Source organism: Amblyomma maculatum, chromosome 1 (genome assembly GCF_055883805.1).
Source record: "Amblyomma maculatum isolate TAMU_Amacu chromosome 1, ASM5588380v1, whole genome shotgun sequence".
Taxonomy (NCBI): Eukaryota; Metazoa; Arthropoda; class Arachnida; order Ixodida; family Ixodidae; genus Amblyomma; species Amblyomma maculatum.
In genome coordinates, this window is record NC_139344.1 from 62,603,773 (window position 1) to 62,620,803 (window position 17,031).

General features: G+C 43.4%; 2 protein-coding genes across 3 annotated transcripts in view; one reads left to right on the plus strand and one right to left on the minus strand.

Moving 5' to 3' along the window:
- Nucleotides 1-517, minus strand: part of LOC146202572 (eEF1A lysine and N-terminal methyltransferase-like) — an 81,166-nt gene extending 80,649 nt beyond the window's left edge. Inside the window, exon 1 of the mRNA XM_084588231.1 lies at nt 57-517. Coding sequence (XP_084444357.1) covers nt 57-148 — 92 coding nt within the window. The 5' untranslated portion in view covers nt 149-517. The remainder of the gene's footprint in view (nt 1-56) is intronic.
- A 199-nt stretch (nt 518-716) lies between these two features.
- Nucleotides 717-17,031, plus strand: part of Rop (Syntaxin-binding protein Rop) — a 39,010-nt gene continuing 22,695 nt past the window's right edge. For both annotated transcript variants that reach the window (XM_084588232.1, XM_084588233.1), the window contains exons 1-11: nt 717-844; nt 1,640-1,771; nt 1,934-2,010; nt 7,689-7,767; nt 7,882-7,985; nt 9,466-9,614; nt 10,254-10,338; nt 12,526-12,764; nt 14,123-14,333; nt 14,575-14,713; nt 15,738-15,847. In XM_084588232.1, coding sequence (XP_084444358.1) covers nt 817-844; nt 1,640-1,771; nt 1,934-2,010; nt 7,689-7,767; nt 7,882-7,985; nt 9,466-9,614; nt 10,254-10,338; nt 12,526-12,764; nt 14,123-14,333; nt 14,575-14,713; nt 15,738-15,847 — 1,353 coding nt within the window. In that variant the 5' untranslated portion in view covers nt 717-816. The remainder of the gene's footprint in view (nt 845-1,639; nt 1,772-1,933; nt 2,011-7,688; nt 7,768-7,881; nt 7,986-9,465; nt 9,615-10,253; nt 10,339-12,525; nt 12,765-14,122; nt 14,334-14,574; nt 14,714-15,737; nt 15,848-17,031) is intronic.

The following is a 17,031-nucleotide window of genomic DNA, read 5'->3' on the forward strand; positions in this document are numbered from 1 at the left end:
ATACATGCGACGCGAAGACCAAACGTGACGCTAGCACGAGAAAAGCGAAAATTTACCATTCAAACGCTGCTTTTCCCCGCTTTCGGAAAAACTCGTTCCAGTACTTCTCACTGGCGAATTCTGATGATGTCTTCGGCAAAAGATTCATGATCGGCACTCATTTACAGGACACACAAGAGATGGAACCCGCTGTTGACAAGAAAATCGAACGTTTCTAACCGCGTCTCTAAAGCACGTGTAGCGCGTGTAGCCAGTAGTTCGTAGACGCCCGAGGGACAAGTTGGACAAGCGCAAGTCGTAGGAAGCGCCAAGTTAGAGATATTTAGTTGAATTGAAAGCAGGCCTTTTCTTTGATCAGGATATCAACAGAAACGTGCCATGCAGTGGGCACCTATTTACATGCTATACTTATAGCAGCAGAAAAACTCAACAAAACAAAACAAGTTGTTTAGCTCAGCGTTTGTCAGTGCACATTTTCGCTCCACTATCCAAGGCAGACTACGCCGCCCAATGCCGCTGAGGCTGAGTCGCTGAGTACCCTACCGGCATGCGAGAAAACCGACTGTTACAAATTAATATGCCATTAACCTATTTTTAAGCATGCAAAAAAAATATTCTATTCAAAATATGCCTCAAAAATGGCCTATATTGCACGCAAATTATTTTTGTACACTTTACCTAGTGCAGTAACAAACTACGAGCATACCGAGCATACTACTGCACCGGCCACCTCGCGTTCTGATTCGCTGGCGTCGAAAGCTTCCTTGACGCAGATGTGTGACGCATTATTGACGATACGACGAGTAGGGCACCGTAATGGCACTGAAGAGTGTCGTCGGCTTGAGTGAGTAAACTTTGCTCTTCATTTGAGAAAAATATGCTTGTTTTGGTCCTCTGTATGCATCAACAAAGGATCACTATTCGGCAGTAGTTATCCTCCTTTCAGTTTTGTCAAATGCTTGAGGCCGCTGTGTGAAAAACCGCCGGAGCAGTTCACGCCCATCTTGGCTCTGTTGCATCTTTGACGGACGCCCACATAATAAAGTGCGATCAGTGGCATACTGCTCAGTGTAATCACTACTCAACCTCCACGTGAACGTAGACATCGAGCGTATTATGTGCTCTTTCATGCCATTCAATTTTGTTGCTGGAGTTTTAGAATCGCAAACGCGGGAAGTAGTTAGTTTCGCCGTGTAGTTGGGTGTGTTCGTGGCTGTAAAGACGGAGCTTCCCTCAGGTCCCTCTGTGGTTTGCTGGCATGATCAGTGTCGGCACGGAATTCAGAATGTTGTGAATTACGAGACCAAGATGATCTATTCTTGAGAGACGTGACGGTCATGGCATTACATTTGCGTCATTCTCCCTTATTGTCTCAGCTGTTTATGTTCACACAAGGCGTCGCGCCCTGCGCACAGAAGGCATTGCAGGCAAATTTCAGCCCATTGCTTGTGCATGTATTGTTGGCGTTGAACTAGGCACGTCATGGTGCATGTGGGGAAAAAACAAATGCTTTCATGCTTAACTGAGAGCTTACTGTAGTCCTTCATAGGTCCGCATTGCTCGGACCCATGAAGAGCAGATCACGGAAGATCGCATTTTCAACTGTTATATTTCTCTCGTGTGTCCTCGCTTCTTTCAGAAATCACGAACGATGTTATTCGCGCAGTCAAGAAAAAGGGAGAATGGAAGGTTCTTGTGGTTGATCAGCTGGGGATGCGGATGATATCCGCGTGCTGCAAAATGCACGAACTCGCTTCGGAAGGAATTACGAGTGAGTATTTGATGTAACATCCTTCACTATTGTGTAAAGTGTTGCCAGTTCTGGGGAGCTTTGTATGGAATTTATTTCGTATTATTGCATAAGGCATCTTGGTAAGGAGTGAGCTACTAACGAGCTTGTTTATTCTTTTTTTTTTTGTGTGTGTGTGTGCAGTTGTTGAAGATCTGAACAAGAAGCGAGAACCTTTGCCAAACATTGAAGCTGTGTATCTTATCGCCCCAACAGAAAAGGTCTGCTCTTCATTTTTTACATTTTCCGTGAACTAGTATTTCAAAGCGTAATTATGCGACATGGTATATTTTTGTTTGTTTAATAAAAAAAGAAGGACCATTTTTTTTAGACATTTCAGAGCCTTCATTTGATATGTGCATTTGCAATCTAGGAAGCCTAGTTATGTTACCCTTTGTCAAGTTTGCCCCCCTGTCACACTAACACTTTCGATCCTCATCGAACTCTATATGAATTCAACTCGATGCAGATTGAGGTTGTCACACGGCAACTTTCAATTGCAACCAAGCTCGAGACTGCTTGACTCGAAGCTGCTTCCTCAATCGCTTCAAGCACACTCGAAAGTGGTTGTCGACACCCTTGTCATCAGCGAGCTCTAAAATTTGAAAACAAATGAATGCAATTGAACCGCATATAATAACATATAAACATATTAAAATGCATGAACATTCATAGAACATTAAACTTTTTATATTGAGCTAGATTTATAATCGCTACACCACGGTTCACCGCTAGTGGAAGCAAAGATGACGTCATCATCGACTGCGTCGGTGGTGAAACTTAGGAGCGAAAGAGAAACTGCAGCACTCATTGACTACTGGGAAGATAGATTAGGTGACCTGAAGTACCAAAAGCGAAATGCTGCTGTGTACGCTGAAATTGTGCAATCATTACCCCAATCTCTCGTTTCTTTTTGAGACTCATTGCGATTGACGGCAGACAACAGCTGATGACAGACCACCGTGCTTTGGCTGTCGGCAGAACATTTGGCGTCGCAGTGCACACGAAGGAAATTTCTCAATGTTCATTGAAAATGCCCGTATAGCACCGGATGCTTCAATCCTTCTTGAAAACCTCAATGCAGATCGAGTTCAGTGAGGATCGGAAGTTCGGAAGTGTTCGTGTGACAGAGGTATACCACTTCGTCTGCAAGTACTGAAGTCCCTTCGAAATTTTGCTACTGTTGAAAGCATGTTGAAGCCTGCATTGCTAGCATACCTGAGTAATGATGATTCATTCATACATTCATTATTGACCATGAACACCTTTGGATTGCTTTTATGTAAAATCCTTGTACAGCCGCCCTGATTTTTAACAATATAGCGCGAGCGTCGACCAAACTGCTGCTCAGCGCCTTATAACGGCGATAAGCGTGCAACACGGCGAGAGTTCGCGCACGCGCACGAAGAGAGAGCGTCTTCTGCTACGCTGTTCGGATCACAAAGACACACGCCCTGCCACAATATCTGTTTGCGACGTTCCACATTCTTGCGCATGCACGAACTTTCGCCGTGTTGCACGCTTATCGCCGTTGTAAGGTGCTGACCAGCAGTTTAGTCGATGCTCGCGCTATATTGTTAAAAAACAGGGCGGCTGTACATATCTTATACAGTGAGAGAATGGCATAGGATTTGCAAGGGGCTGTCTTGCATTATCCAATTGGTCAAATGTTATTGTGGCAGCATCGGGTGTCAATAAGGAGGAGGGAAAGAATTAAGGAGAGGCTGTTGCATCACACTTCTTGAAGCCAGACGGGAAGGCTGTTCTTCGCCCAGTTGGTCACGCGTTTGTGGCATTCAGCACATTTGCGCATGTGCCCATGAAGCAGGTGATCTTGCATCTCTCACTGTGCCGGGCTGCTGCCAGTTTCCTTGGGCTTCGAGAACTACTTACGGCGGCATGCTGAATGAATGAAAAGCGTAACAATGAATACCAACACTTAACTGTAGACCTCCAAATTCTTGTGCTATCCTCAAATTGCAAATATTGCATAAAAATGTGAATTCCGAACTCTACCTGGCCAGCTCTGTCAACGTCTGTATGGGCGATGCAGATGGCACGAGATGAAGCGTGACCAAGGAATCCCAGTCATCATCATCATCACCAGCTTGACTACACCTACTGCTGTGCAAAGGCCTCTTCCATATTCCTTCAATTAATTCAATACTGTTCAAGCTGCATCATTTGATCGCCGCAAACTTCCTAAATCGCATCCACCCACCCAACATTCTGCCGCGCCCTGCTGTGCTTGCATTCCCTCCTTAGAGACCACCGGTTATCTTGCCTTCGCATTACATGGCCTGCCCGTGCCCATTTCTTCTTCTTGATTTGTATTAGAATACCATTAACCTGTGTTTGTTCCCTGAATCATTCGGCATGTTTCCTGTCTCTAAATGTCACACCTGCCATTTTTCATTCCATAGCTCTCTGGGTGACTCAGTTTCAGTTGAACTCTTTTTGTTTTCTGCCCCACGATGAGTACTGGTAAGATGAAGCTGTCATATACAGTTGAAACTCGATTTAACGAAGTTGAGGGGAGCCGTGAATTATTTCATTAAATCGGGAACTTCGTTAAATTTAGTGAGGCATTTCTTGGTCCTATAATTTGGTGCATTAGATTATAAGGTGCGGCGGTATCCAAAAAGCTAACACGGCATCATACTTGCGAAGCCCTAATGCTCCCAAAATGAAATGCGGCGAGCAAAAATGACTGGCGCCGCTAGCACATAAGAAACAAAACTTGTTACTCATCATGAAGGGCCCGAGAGGACTACAAATTTATTTTCTAGCAAAGAAGTCAGTGATTTTTTGCCTGTGTGCGTATTGTGAGCAATGACCGCACAGATTTCTTGTAAGTCTGAAGTGCTACGCAGCACTGTAGGCTTGACAAGCTGATGCACTCAAAGGCACGAGGAAATATCCGCAGAAGCCGAATGGCTAATAAACCACATGAAGCACGCCACAAAAAAAGCATTGAAGTGCAACATCGCCCATTGGAATGTGACATGACAATTTTTTTTTTTACCACTGGCATCATCTAAACATTATAAATGTCATTTTGTGCCGTGCAGTTTGAAAAAAAAAAAAAAAAAAACGGCGAAACGAAGGTGCCCCACCCTGTTACCATTGGCTCGCAATCAATAAATTTTGGGGTGCTCTCCACAAAATACACTAAAAATAGCCCTTTCCGCGTTCATTTTTCGAAGGTTTGTTAAATCGGGACAGATCATGGAATTGATTTCGTTATTACGAGTTAGTCAAAGCATTGGATCCTATGGGCGTCTGAGGGGGAATTACGATATCTTTGTTAAATCGGGACTTTCGTTAAATCGAGTTTTGACTGTACTTTCCTTTTGAGGTATATTAGTAACCTGCCATTCATGATATGATAGTACTTGCCGAATGTGCTCCAGCCCAATTTGATTATTCGTTATTTCCCTTTCATTGTCCGAATCTGCAGTTATTACTTGTCCTAAGTAAACATATTCCCTTACCGCTTCCAGCTGTTCGCTACCTATTGCAAACTGCTGTTCCTTTCCGAGGCTGTTGAACATTACTTCTGTCTTCTGCATATTAATCTTTAGACCTATTCTGCTTTGCCTGTCTAGGTCAATAATCATTCTTTGCGTTTTGTCACCTGAGCTACTCAGCAAGGCAATGTGTCAGCAAATCTCAGGTTACTGAGGTATCGTCCATTAGCCCTTATCTCTAACTGTTCCCAATCCAGCTCTCTGAATACTAATCAAGCAGTGCATATTACTGGAGAGACTATCTCTTTGCCTAACACTCTCGCTTATTGGAATTTTATTACTCTCTTTATGAAGGACTATGGTTGGTATGCAACCACTGTGGATGTCTTATACTACTTCCACATATGTATGGCTCATCTACACCCCGATTTCGTGATTTCGCAATGCCTGCATGACTGTTAAGGTTTTGAATGAGTCAAATGCTTTCTCAAAATCGCTCAATGCTATATATAGGGGCTACATTCCGAACATTTTTATATCCTGGTAGCCCTCGCCAAAGCATATGACTTGTCACACTTTTTGTTATGCACCTCAGATAGCGTGGGCCTCTCCTATGCTTTCCTTCCTCCATGAATTTCGATGAAATATAGGGGGGGGGGGGGGATAGCATTTGATACTGTGTCGTTCTCACTGCTCGTTAACAAGCTGCAAGTGATATATATTAACTGTATTATGGTACATTACTTGTTTCAGTGATAAAAGTTTATTGTATTAAATGGGAAAGTTCAGGCTATGTAAATGTTACATCAGGTAATCTACATGGCTTGGTTTCAGGACCATTCTTGTTCTTGGCATATCAAAATAGTACCTCTTAGGGCACTTATTCTCAGGTATCCTTTCTGCAGTTCTTTGGCAACAATAGCTTGTGTATCTGAAACTTGTCAGTAACAGGGATACTTCACGCTTAAAACACAGATAACGTGCATTAAGTCATGGTGTTCCACTTTGGAGATTGATTTAAAAGTTAAAAAGGCTGTTCATGTCTGTTTTACAACAAACAAAAACCTATACTGATTCGCGTTATATGCTTAACAATTAAATATGTAAATGGTTGCGTATAAATATCTTAAGGCATAATGGTGTCATCCGAGTGTTCGTTGAACGCACATATTGATGACTTGGTGTGCAGGACTAGTAGGGCACCGAATGTTATTCAGAGGAATTTGAGGCATTTGCATATCAAAGTAAAAAAAAACATACCGCCTAAATACTTTGGAAAATTGCTGTATATTGTGGGATTCTTTGAAGATGGTCATTCAGCATATTAAAAAAATTCAAAGGAATGCTGCCAGGTTCGTCTTGAAATGATTCAGAAGGATGGACAGTGTAAGTTACATGAAAAACAAGCACAACTGTGAACTATTTGCCTGCCATCAAAGGAGATAACGGTTGAAACTCTCATACACGATGCTCCTCAATAACACCAGTATTAATAGGGACACCGATTTCAGATGTTTCTAGATGTACAGAGCGTACTCCAAAAATTCATAAATATTATATCAAAGCTTGACCTTATGTGAACACTTCTTTGTCAAAATGATTGGGGAGTCTGCTGACTGAAATTCAAGCATGCCGAGCTGCAATGGCTCGGTAGTTAGGGTGCCTAACTGCTGAGCTCAAGGACAGGTTCTGTCCTGGCCGGAGCCTTCCACTGCAGTGTCCCTCTCAGCTGACACCACTTTGGAACATACTATTATACCAGATAGAAGTGCTCTGTGTTAATGAACACTTTTTTTTTTTTTCTATGTGGTAACCTCTGCTGCCCCTCCCCCCTCTCCCCCAGCCTTCCCCCCTGCTTTGGGTGCTACAGGGTAATGACTGGAGAGAAACTGAAAGCTTTCTTTTTTGACCTCTGAAATGGTAACTGTATAGTTTCTTCTGAATATCTATGTAGCATGTTACCTGCAGGATCTTATGATGTTTGGCATCTGTACAAACAAAAGCACTAGTCCCATAAGTGTTTTTTCGCATACAAATACACAATGGAGATGGAGGCCTAGTGTGTATAGCTTTCCTTTATATAGTGGTTGCTTCTTTGCTAAGCACTGTGCTACTGTGCCCGAGGATGCGGGATCGAATCCCGGCCACGGCAGCCGCTTCTCGATGAAGGCGAAAAGCAAGGTGCCCGTGTGCTGTGCGATGTCAGTGCACGTTAAAGAACCCCAGGTGGTCGGAATTTCCGGAGCCATCCACTACGGCGTCTCTCATAGCCAGAGTCTTTTGGAACGTTAAACCCCATAAACCAAACCAAACTATCTTTAAGCACTGAGTGGCTGTTAGCTGCCATAGTGTTGACGTGATTTCAGTGGCAGCTTTGCTTTTTTGTCAGTGACAATATTCTGAGATCTGTGATTATCTTTACATTATAGTCAGTTCGTGCCTTGATGTCGGACTTCCCTACACCAGCCCGACACATGTACCGGTGTGCGCATATTTTCTTCACAGAAAGTGAGTAAAAGAAAGCCCATGATGGCCTATTTATGCCACTGCTTAGCTTGCATACTTTTTGTCTTCATAAAACAATGCTGCGTCTTCATGCAACAGTGCTGCTTGGTTTTTCAGAATGCCCAGATGACCTGTTCACGGATATATGCAAATCACCCCTGGCAAAAGTAATAAAGACTCTAAAGGAAGTCAACATTGCTTTTCTGCCTTATGAAAGTCAGGTCTGTTGAGGCAGTTTTTGCTTAACATCCTTAACTTTTTTTTCTTCATAATTTTGCATGACTGTGTTGGCAGCCTCTGTAGCAAACTCTCATTAATTTAGCCTTCAAATGATCAGGAAAAATTTCCGAACTAGCTGAAAGTTTGAATTATTGAATGGTTCTGAAAAAAACTTCCAAAAACCATTTGGATCACAGTAATTTTATTCAATGAACTCCTGTATGGTTAAGATGAAACCCAAGTGAGAGCAACGGATTTTACCAATTTCGTCATATGCTTTACTTTGTGCGCACTGTCAGGCACGTTGGAAGAAGTTCTCCAAGATGGTAAAGACCTATGCTACCCCTTTTGCAGTGCGACACAGTAACAGTGGTGCCTCTTCACAAAATAGCCCCGCCACGTTTCGAGGATGCTTCACCGCACATTCAAAGTGGTGAAGCATCGCAGCTAAGGGCGCAGTGTGGTGAAAGTGTGCATGTCCAGTGCGCAGCTTCAACCTTACCGCTAGCAGCATGTGGATGCACGTAAGAGATAATGCACAGGCATTAGAACAGCATGCTGCCATTCTAAAACAGTGACATTTCAAGCAGTGTCCGAAACAGCACAACTGGCCAATACATTACATGCCTTATTGCTGCAGCGAGATGTCGTGAAGTTAAGGATAACAAAACTGTGTGACTGAGCTTTATTCCAGAAATTAGTAACTTGATTGTAGTCGTGCCTGCCATAATACACACGAAATGCGTGCCAACACTGTTCTATACAATTGAGGCTCTGGTGTTCACTGGGTGTACGGGTCGTACCTCTAAGCAATTGCTTTCCAATTAACTGGAGTGAGGACTGCCCATATCCAAATTAACGAGCGTTCGACGCCATAGACATAAGCATCGGCCTGACCTGCACTTCCAGTTTGAATTATTTGAATTCTGAATTAATGGTGGTCAAATTAACGAGCTTTTACCCTATAGATGTCATAAGCTGTTGTAGCATGAATTTCTGTAAGTTTTGATGTGCGGCAGTAACAATTTTTAATTGGTATTCTGGGCAGTTTCCAGACCTGCAGATGAGGAATCTTCTTTCACTGCTGCATTGAGCAATCCTGGCTGGCTGGCTTCCTCGGTGTAGGAATGTAGAGATTAATGTTTTGTCCTCTTATCTGGGCCTAAAAGGTGCCAGCCACTTCTCTATGCCAATACCGCTCGGTTTTAATGAGAGCAGCAAGCAAAAAGTTTATTAGCAGACCTTTTCAATGAGTGCCCATTTTTTTTCAGTAATGAATCTATTAGCAAAAAATTATATTCTAATGAACAAATTAGCAGATATATTCATTAACTCCATAAATGCAGTATTTTAACTTGTGCTCCTGGTAGCTTGATGCTGCAACACCTGCTGCAGCTGTGTGTACCTGAGCTTGGGAGGGTACGGGCATTTGTTAACTGCATTCTGTAAGACTCATTGTGGCCTGAAATGCTTTTTCTACAGGTCTTTTCACTGGACTCTCCAGAGACATTCCAATTCTACTACAACCCAAACCGCATCAGCGAACGCACTTCCAACCTAGAACGCATTGCGGAGCAGGTGGCAACACTTTGTGCCACGCTGGGAGAATACCCGTCTCTGCGGTACAGGAGGTGAGGTGTGGCTGGACATCCTCTGTAATTATACCCGCACACTCCAGCGTTTCTCATTACACATTTTTTTGTTTCACATACCTAGCACAGGAATGATGTGTTCCTTGACATACCTTCTGTGGCAACTTGAAAGTAAAGCAAAGAAATCCTGCTAGTGACATACCTAATTGCTAGTGGCTTCAATTGGAGCCTCAGTATGGGGCCTGTTGCTTCTTCAAGCCAGCAAAAAGGCAGCATTTGCTCATGAGCTTCTTGCATCAGCAGGGGCAGCAGATGTTCTAATTTAATAGTGCAATAATCACAGGATGTGGAGACGCAGCAGTTTTGCTTTTAGTACCTATTCGTGAGCGGAACAAAAATTTTTATTGGACGAGCCCTACTTGCTTCAAAACGGACAATGCCACAAAATGCACGAGCCTTACTCACCCAAGTCCGCTCTCTGACATGCAAAGGTGTGGTCGGCTGCTTTTCATGGTGAAAGGTTTTTGTCTGACTTGACAGTATATAAATAAGCTTGGTTTATTAGAAAGCATTGCATATCAAATGCAAATGCAATTTGGTGGTATGGCCTCACTTCTTAGATTTCATACTAGTACTGCCTACCTACCTACAAGTGTGGTTATTGCATCATCTTTGCAGTGATTTTGACCACAACGTGGACCTGGCTCAGATGCTGTATCAAAGACTGGATGCCTACAAGGCAGATGAACCGACCATGGGAGAGGTGAGCATTCTAATACACACGAGAGTGATTGGCAACAGGCAATCTGGCAGTGATGGCCAGGGCAGCACAGATATTACTGCACAGTATCAGACTCTACATGTGACCTCCTTCGCTAGCTGTTTTTTTTTATCTTTCATTGCTTTTATTGGCAGGTTTTACTAAATGGCAGTTCTAGGCATAGTGTTGCCAATGTCTAAGTGTGTCTATACTTCGTCTCACTAGTGGTTGCGATCTAATCCAATTAAACACTGCATGAATGTGTTCTTCTACGAGCATCATCTCAAAACTAGTCACTCTGTCACTGGGAAGAAAAAGGAGTTGGTATGCAGTCTGCACCTGGGAGATGTGAGCAGACTGGTGGCATCATGTTTGCTGCAAATGGTGGCACAGCGGGCTTATGTTCATGCTGACTTTCTCTGTTAATTTAAACATTGAATTAAACTATCATTATACTTTCAGAGAAAAAGGCAGTGTTCTTTTTAATTACAGCAATGATTGTATTTGAAAAATAGTTCAGCGCTGCAGAAGTATTTCAGGGACAATTTGCTGGGCTCCTGCAGCCTTGGTTGGATTAAAGAGCTTTAGGTGTTTCAGTGCTGCAAGCAGCATGTGAGATGGAATATAGTGGTTTGCTAGTTGTTGAGCCGCGGCTTGGAGTGAACCTCTCTTGCCCATTTTTCTTTTTTTATTCCAATTAGTTTGGGAAATTGGTTCTTTCAAGGAGATGGGGACAGAATGAAAATTGGGGAAGGTGGTGTGGCTAACAGTAGTGCAGTGTGAATTCCAAGCTGTTAAACACAAAATTACCCAAGTTTTCCTCTAAGCTTTGGTCAGTGGTGGCAAAGTGTTAATTTGATTTACAGCATCAAAGTAGGGAATAAATTAATTGCAAATATTCCTGTGGGGATCAGAAAAGCGAACTGATAATGATGTATTGATGCAAATGGCCAGTGTCTATGCAACAAGCAATATTGTAACCAAAGAAACACTTTTCTGGCCGAAAAGTCTGTTGTGAAGTTTTTGTACAAACCATGTTCACACCAGGGAGCTGTTCATAAAGTGATTTGTAAGCTAAGATTTGCATGTGGTATTTGACATGTTTTTACAGTGTAGACCGCTTATTAGTGTAAGACCGGTTGTAACGTGGTTTTTACCAGCCTGTGGTCTGCCTCCCTTAGGACTCGATGTAAAGTCATACCGCTTATCATGCGATCGCGCGAAGTGAAATACCGGTTATAGTGCATTTTTAAAATGCTCTCGGTGACAGTGTGGAGCAGTAAGTGCACATTCCTGCGTGGCACAGCACATCTCACCATGTGTCAACACACCCGAGTGCTACTTGTTTAGTCTCCTTCAACCTCTACCTCTACGTGTTACTCCCGTTTTGCACAAGATTGAGCAACAGCTACCCTTTTTTCCTCTGTCATTCTTTCGATTTTCTCCTTTCCATGCATCTGCATCACACCACGTTTTCTTGCCATGACCCCTCTAATGCTTTCCTTTATTCGCTCATTGCCCTTTTCGTAAAAGAGTTAGCGGAAACGATCGTTGTGATTGTGTCTAGTTTGGTCACGCAGCGGCAGCTCCGCATTTCTCGCTAGGCGGTGAACCTGAAACGTCTGTGCGCCGCTGTAACATGCTTGGCCAGCTTTCTGTGACGTGCAACGAACAATTTGCGCGAAGTGATGTTTTCGTGATGACAGAACCATCCCACTGGAGCTGCCCTAATAGCGCACTGAACACAAAACCAGGATTCCTCTGTCAGCCTCACCACAAGGCTCTTTTTTCCAACCGAAAGGTCTCGTTCCGAGATGTATCACCTTTTTCGTGGGAACGAAAAAAGGTGATGCTCTAACATACCGCGTGAAGCGGGACTGCGGAACTTAACGCGAACCCCTTCGCAGAATTGGGCATATGTTGATAACAAGTACGCATGCAGTTCCGTGGTGGCGGGTGCGCGGTATACTAAATCTAATCTAAGTGTGAAGCAGATCCACTTAGTGGGTTGCTTTTTGTTAATAAGGTGTTTTTGAAAGGGGCTCTACCTATCTGGCATGTGTCTTGACCTCAAAAAATAATGTTTTGATTACAATGCGGATTTTCGCGGCCCCCGTGACTGACGTTATAACCGGTCTACACTTTACATCACCTTGATGCCAGTTGCATTGCATCCACTGTGTTTCACAGGGTCCCGAAAAGATGCGCTCGCAGCTTATAATACTTGACCGAGGCTTTGACTGCGTGTCCCCACTGCTGCACGAGCTGACCTTCCAGGCCATGGCCTACGATTTGCTGCCCATCGAGAACGACGTCTACAAGTTCGAGTCGACTAGCGGCAACGACGTGCGTGAGAAGGAGGTTCTTCTGGACGAAAAGGACGACCTATGGATCGAGCTGCGTCACCAGCACATTGCCGTCGTCTCACAGTATGTGCAGGGCAGATAAACTTGCATTTCATGGCTGCAGAACTGAATGAGATTGAAGATGGACTAGTTGAGCAGTTTTTGTATCGTTTCTCTTGTTTTCACCACAAGAGAAATTATGCTAATTAATTATGCTTACCAAAGGGCATACCATATTGTGCCGGAAAAATACTCTATATATCTTAGCAACTTGTTCATAACTTTAGAGGAACTGAGTGGATGTTTCTCGGGCATAAACTTCAAGGTGACATTACAACCTGCCATGCTTTCATTTGGGAAGTTTCAAGGGAAACCAAAGGCTACTAGATTGATGAATGTACTGCTTCTTGTTTGTATGCTACGAGTAAAAGTTACATTAGAAAATGAAGTGAATTTTTCTCTTGACAGCAAAGGAGGAATGTAGACCACTGCATAAGTTAATGGAGTTGTCTACATGCCTTGATTACTAGTGTGTAGTCCACTGCACGATATACAATTCACATTGTTGGTATTATAAGTGCAGTCATATTATCCACTGTCATTTAACCCCATAGCAGATTGTTGCTGAAGGTCGAAGAAAATGATGCAAAATTTATAAAAACTTGAGTGCTGTATTCGAAATATAGGGAATGAAACATATTTCAGTTGAATGGCAGTGATTAAATTATTTCTGGAATTTTTTAATAGATGTATATTTTATTTTCAAATTCAGGCCTATGATATGGTTTGTTTAGAATGTCAACGAAAGGTGCAGAAATATTGCCCTCTCTGAGCAACTTCTGATCTCAAATAGTGGGCTGAACTCTTCTAAGCAATAACCTTACTGCCAGTGCACTACAGGAAAACATATGGTAGAAGAAACCTCCACTAACAAATGATATGAGATGGTATGGAATGTGTAGGGTATTTGCCTTTTCTTTGCAGTGATTCAATCTGTTTACTCCATAAAATAAGAGCTGTGTATTTTATTAGCTATCTTCATAATGTATTCACTTACACATGGATTGGTATAGACGTAAAGAAAGGTGAGGTATAGTTCGGAGCATAGTGAAGTGAGTTCGATCTGCTTAAAATTGAAATACTATTTTTTTTTTCTTCTCGCGAAGTCAGACAGTTGGATGAGAATTCCAAAAAATCAGTTTGTAACTAATGCAGAGCCATAGCTTTTCAGGCTGAAGGTGACCTTTACTCTGGAAGTTGGGATGTGGCATGAATGAAGTGAATTTGAAAAGAAAAAAGGTATGAATGTGACTCTAGTGGTCTCTTAAGCCGAATTTCAGTTGCATCTTTAAACGCTTAGTTCTTGTATGTAACTCCAGCGAGGCCGACCTAACCTGGTCTCGGGCTAATCATTGCTTTTTGGTCCATGCCGGGATTTGCAGGGCTGTAACGAAGCAGCTGAAGAAATTTATCGAGAGCAAGCGCATGTCGTCCAGCGGGGACAAGTCCAGCTTGAAGGACTTGACAACCATGATCAAGAAGATGCCACAGTATCAGAAGGAGCTGAACAAGTATTCCACCCAGCTGCACCTGGCGGAGGACTGCATGAAGTGCTACCAGGGCTACGTTGATCGGCTCTGCAAAGTTGAGCAGGTGAAGCAACTATGAAAGTCACTGTCTTCTATTTCCCTGTGGAAATGCTCAGTTGTGACTAGTGTTGGCTAGATTTCCTTTTTACACAAGGTTTAGTAATTTGTATTCGTAAACCTTCGTCGGGTTTTCAGTCATTGGCATTTAGGTGCAGTCAGGACTAATCTTATTGTTGTGGCAATTATCAAGTTCCAACCCCCTCCCCACTCTCAATTTACTCTTGGTCGGACGCTGGCTACTGCAGGACCTTGCCATGGGCACAGATGCAGAGGGTGAGAAGATCAAGGATCCCATGCGCAACATTGTGCCCATCTTGTTGGACACAAGTGTGTCCAACTTCGACAAGATCCGCATCATCCTGCTCTACATTCTGTCCAAGAATGGTGAGTTCATCTGAGATCGTGGCTGCAGGTGTGCACGAGGAAATCAGCTCTGGACCTAGCTATTGATGTTACTCTCAGGTTTTGAGTCCCCTTTGACTGCACTGCATAAGTTTAAAGCAGCTGGGCTACAACATTTCAATATTTTAAGCTTTTGTTGTGCTCAGTAGCATAATGTTTCAGTACAGCAGTCGTGTGCAGCGCTGGAATTTAACGCTTAAAGGGTTTGTAGAAGGCTTTGGCTATCCAAGACTTGTTTACTTTCTTTCCAGGATATCAGAGGATTAAACTTTTTTTTTTTTAAATGCCTTTTTTACTTGAAACGTGGGCATGTGAAAACAGGATGTAAGTAAGCAAAGCTTTGCATGCAGTGCTACATTGTATGGTGATTGGAAGGGATAGGGTGGCTTCTGAATGCCAGAGTTGGAGCCATGGCAAATAATTTTTTTTTTTTTCATAGCTGAATACAATTTGCCTTTCTTTTGTTTTTCAGGAAAGTCCAGTAGGGAGCAGAAAATGCATTATAATGTTGCTCACATCGAGACTGCTGGTTAAATGTCTTGGTGTAGCATTCAGATCTAAGGCTGGACATTGATAGCTTATAAGCCTAAGAGGTTAGCTGTATATGCATACTAGCATGCTCAGTCCTGAGAGGTTATTTGTAATTATAAAAGAATCACTTGCGTGAAGCGTCAAGTCATAGTTCCGCAAATTGTAAGCTGCAGTTTTATGTGCCAGTAGTTGATTCAGTTTGTTATAATTTACTAGTCTCTGCACTGTGAACAAGTCTACAGTTGTATGCAAAAAAAAAAAATTACAGGATGTGTTATGAGCAGGCAAAAGCTGCTTCACAAGTTTTGTTTGCTTTGATGACAAAGATGGTATACAAGGGGAACCTTGCAGCCATTGACTGAATTCTGTTCTGTCTGGTAAGCTGCTGCAGATTGGAGTTCTGATTTGCAGCTTGATGTAACCTGTGTACTAGTCTTTCTTGGCAACAGTGTGCCTTTATGTGACTTGCATGCAGGTATCTCTGAGGAAAATCTGACTAAGCTGATTCAGCATGCTCAGATCCCAGCTACAGAAAAGTGCATCATCACCAACATGGCACACATTGGAGTGAACATTGTGACAGATGTAAGTTCTTTCTCTGCCACTTTACTTGTGCACTGTGTTTTAGTTCTTAGCCTGTGAATCTGTTGTTGCATCCATTTTTTTCCTCTGTGGTGTCTGTTAGATTGAACCGTTGCCCTCTTTAGATTTGAAACAGGCTCTGAACCAGAGCCCGAATATAAGCTGGCGCTCGCCCTCACCTCGAATCATTCGATTGGTGGAAGCTCTGGAATGGGATGTTGATTCGGTTGCCACCACTTCCAGTTCCAGCATTTCTACTAATGAGATGAGGGCAAAAACTCTAAAAAATGACACATATGAAAATGACTCAAACTTGGAATACGGGCCGAGCTCTTAAAGGCCCACTGTCCACCCTCCGGTCGAAAATATTGTCTTCCCCGGTGACTGTGAGGCTTCGCCCCTAGAACGCAAGGCCGCAAAATGTTTTTGAAAACAGTAACTAATAACGCAGTTACAGCCACCGCAGTCACCCGATTCTGTCATGCTTCTCTCCTTCCGTTCCCTCGCAAAGGTTTTTCACTCTCCTGCCCGAGGTCGTCTAGCCTCCACAAGACAAATTCCCCTTCCTCCTCCGCGTTTGGCGGGAGGTGAGGCGTAGCACTCCGCGTGCGCGGAAAAAAAAAAATGGGGGAGGGGCGCGCGCTGCTGGATTCAGTCTGGCCGTGGCGAGGGAAAAGCGCACAGCGAGTGGTAGACACTCATCCTTCTCCCGTCAGTCAGCGAGGCGGACCAATGGACGTCGTTCTCGGGAAGTACGTCATAACTGTGGCTCGACGGGCCAGCGCAGGAAACGGGGAAGCTGGCTTCCCGAGCATGACAGAGCTTTGATTTGTATTTTCGTTGCTTTGCGGCGCGCATATCGCTAGCATTTTGTACAGACTATCTCTGGTACCTGATCGAAACACTGGGCTCCTTTGCTTAAAAGGTCCTTCCCTGGACAGTGGCCCTTTAAGCATGGTGAATTGGCATGCTTAATGGGCAATGTGTGCCACTAAGGATATGTCAGCCAGGCTACATAGTCCCGCAAGGTGCATAGCATATATGAATGGAGCGCAAAAGTGGCTTATCATTCAGGAGAGTAAACTGCTGGGGGCTAGTTGGTTCATATTGCATATAAAGAAAACCAACGAAAATAGACGCAGGACAAGAGCAAAGAAGACAAAAGTGCCTTCTTTGCTCTTGTCCCG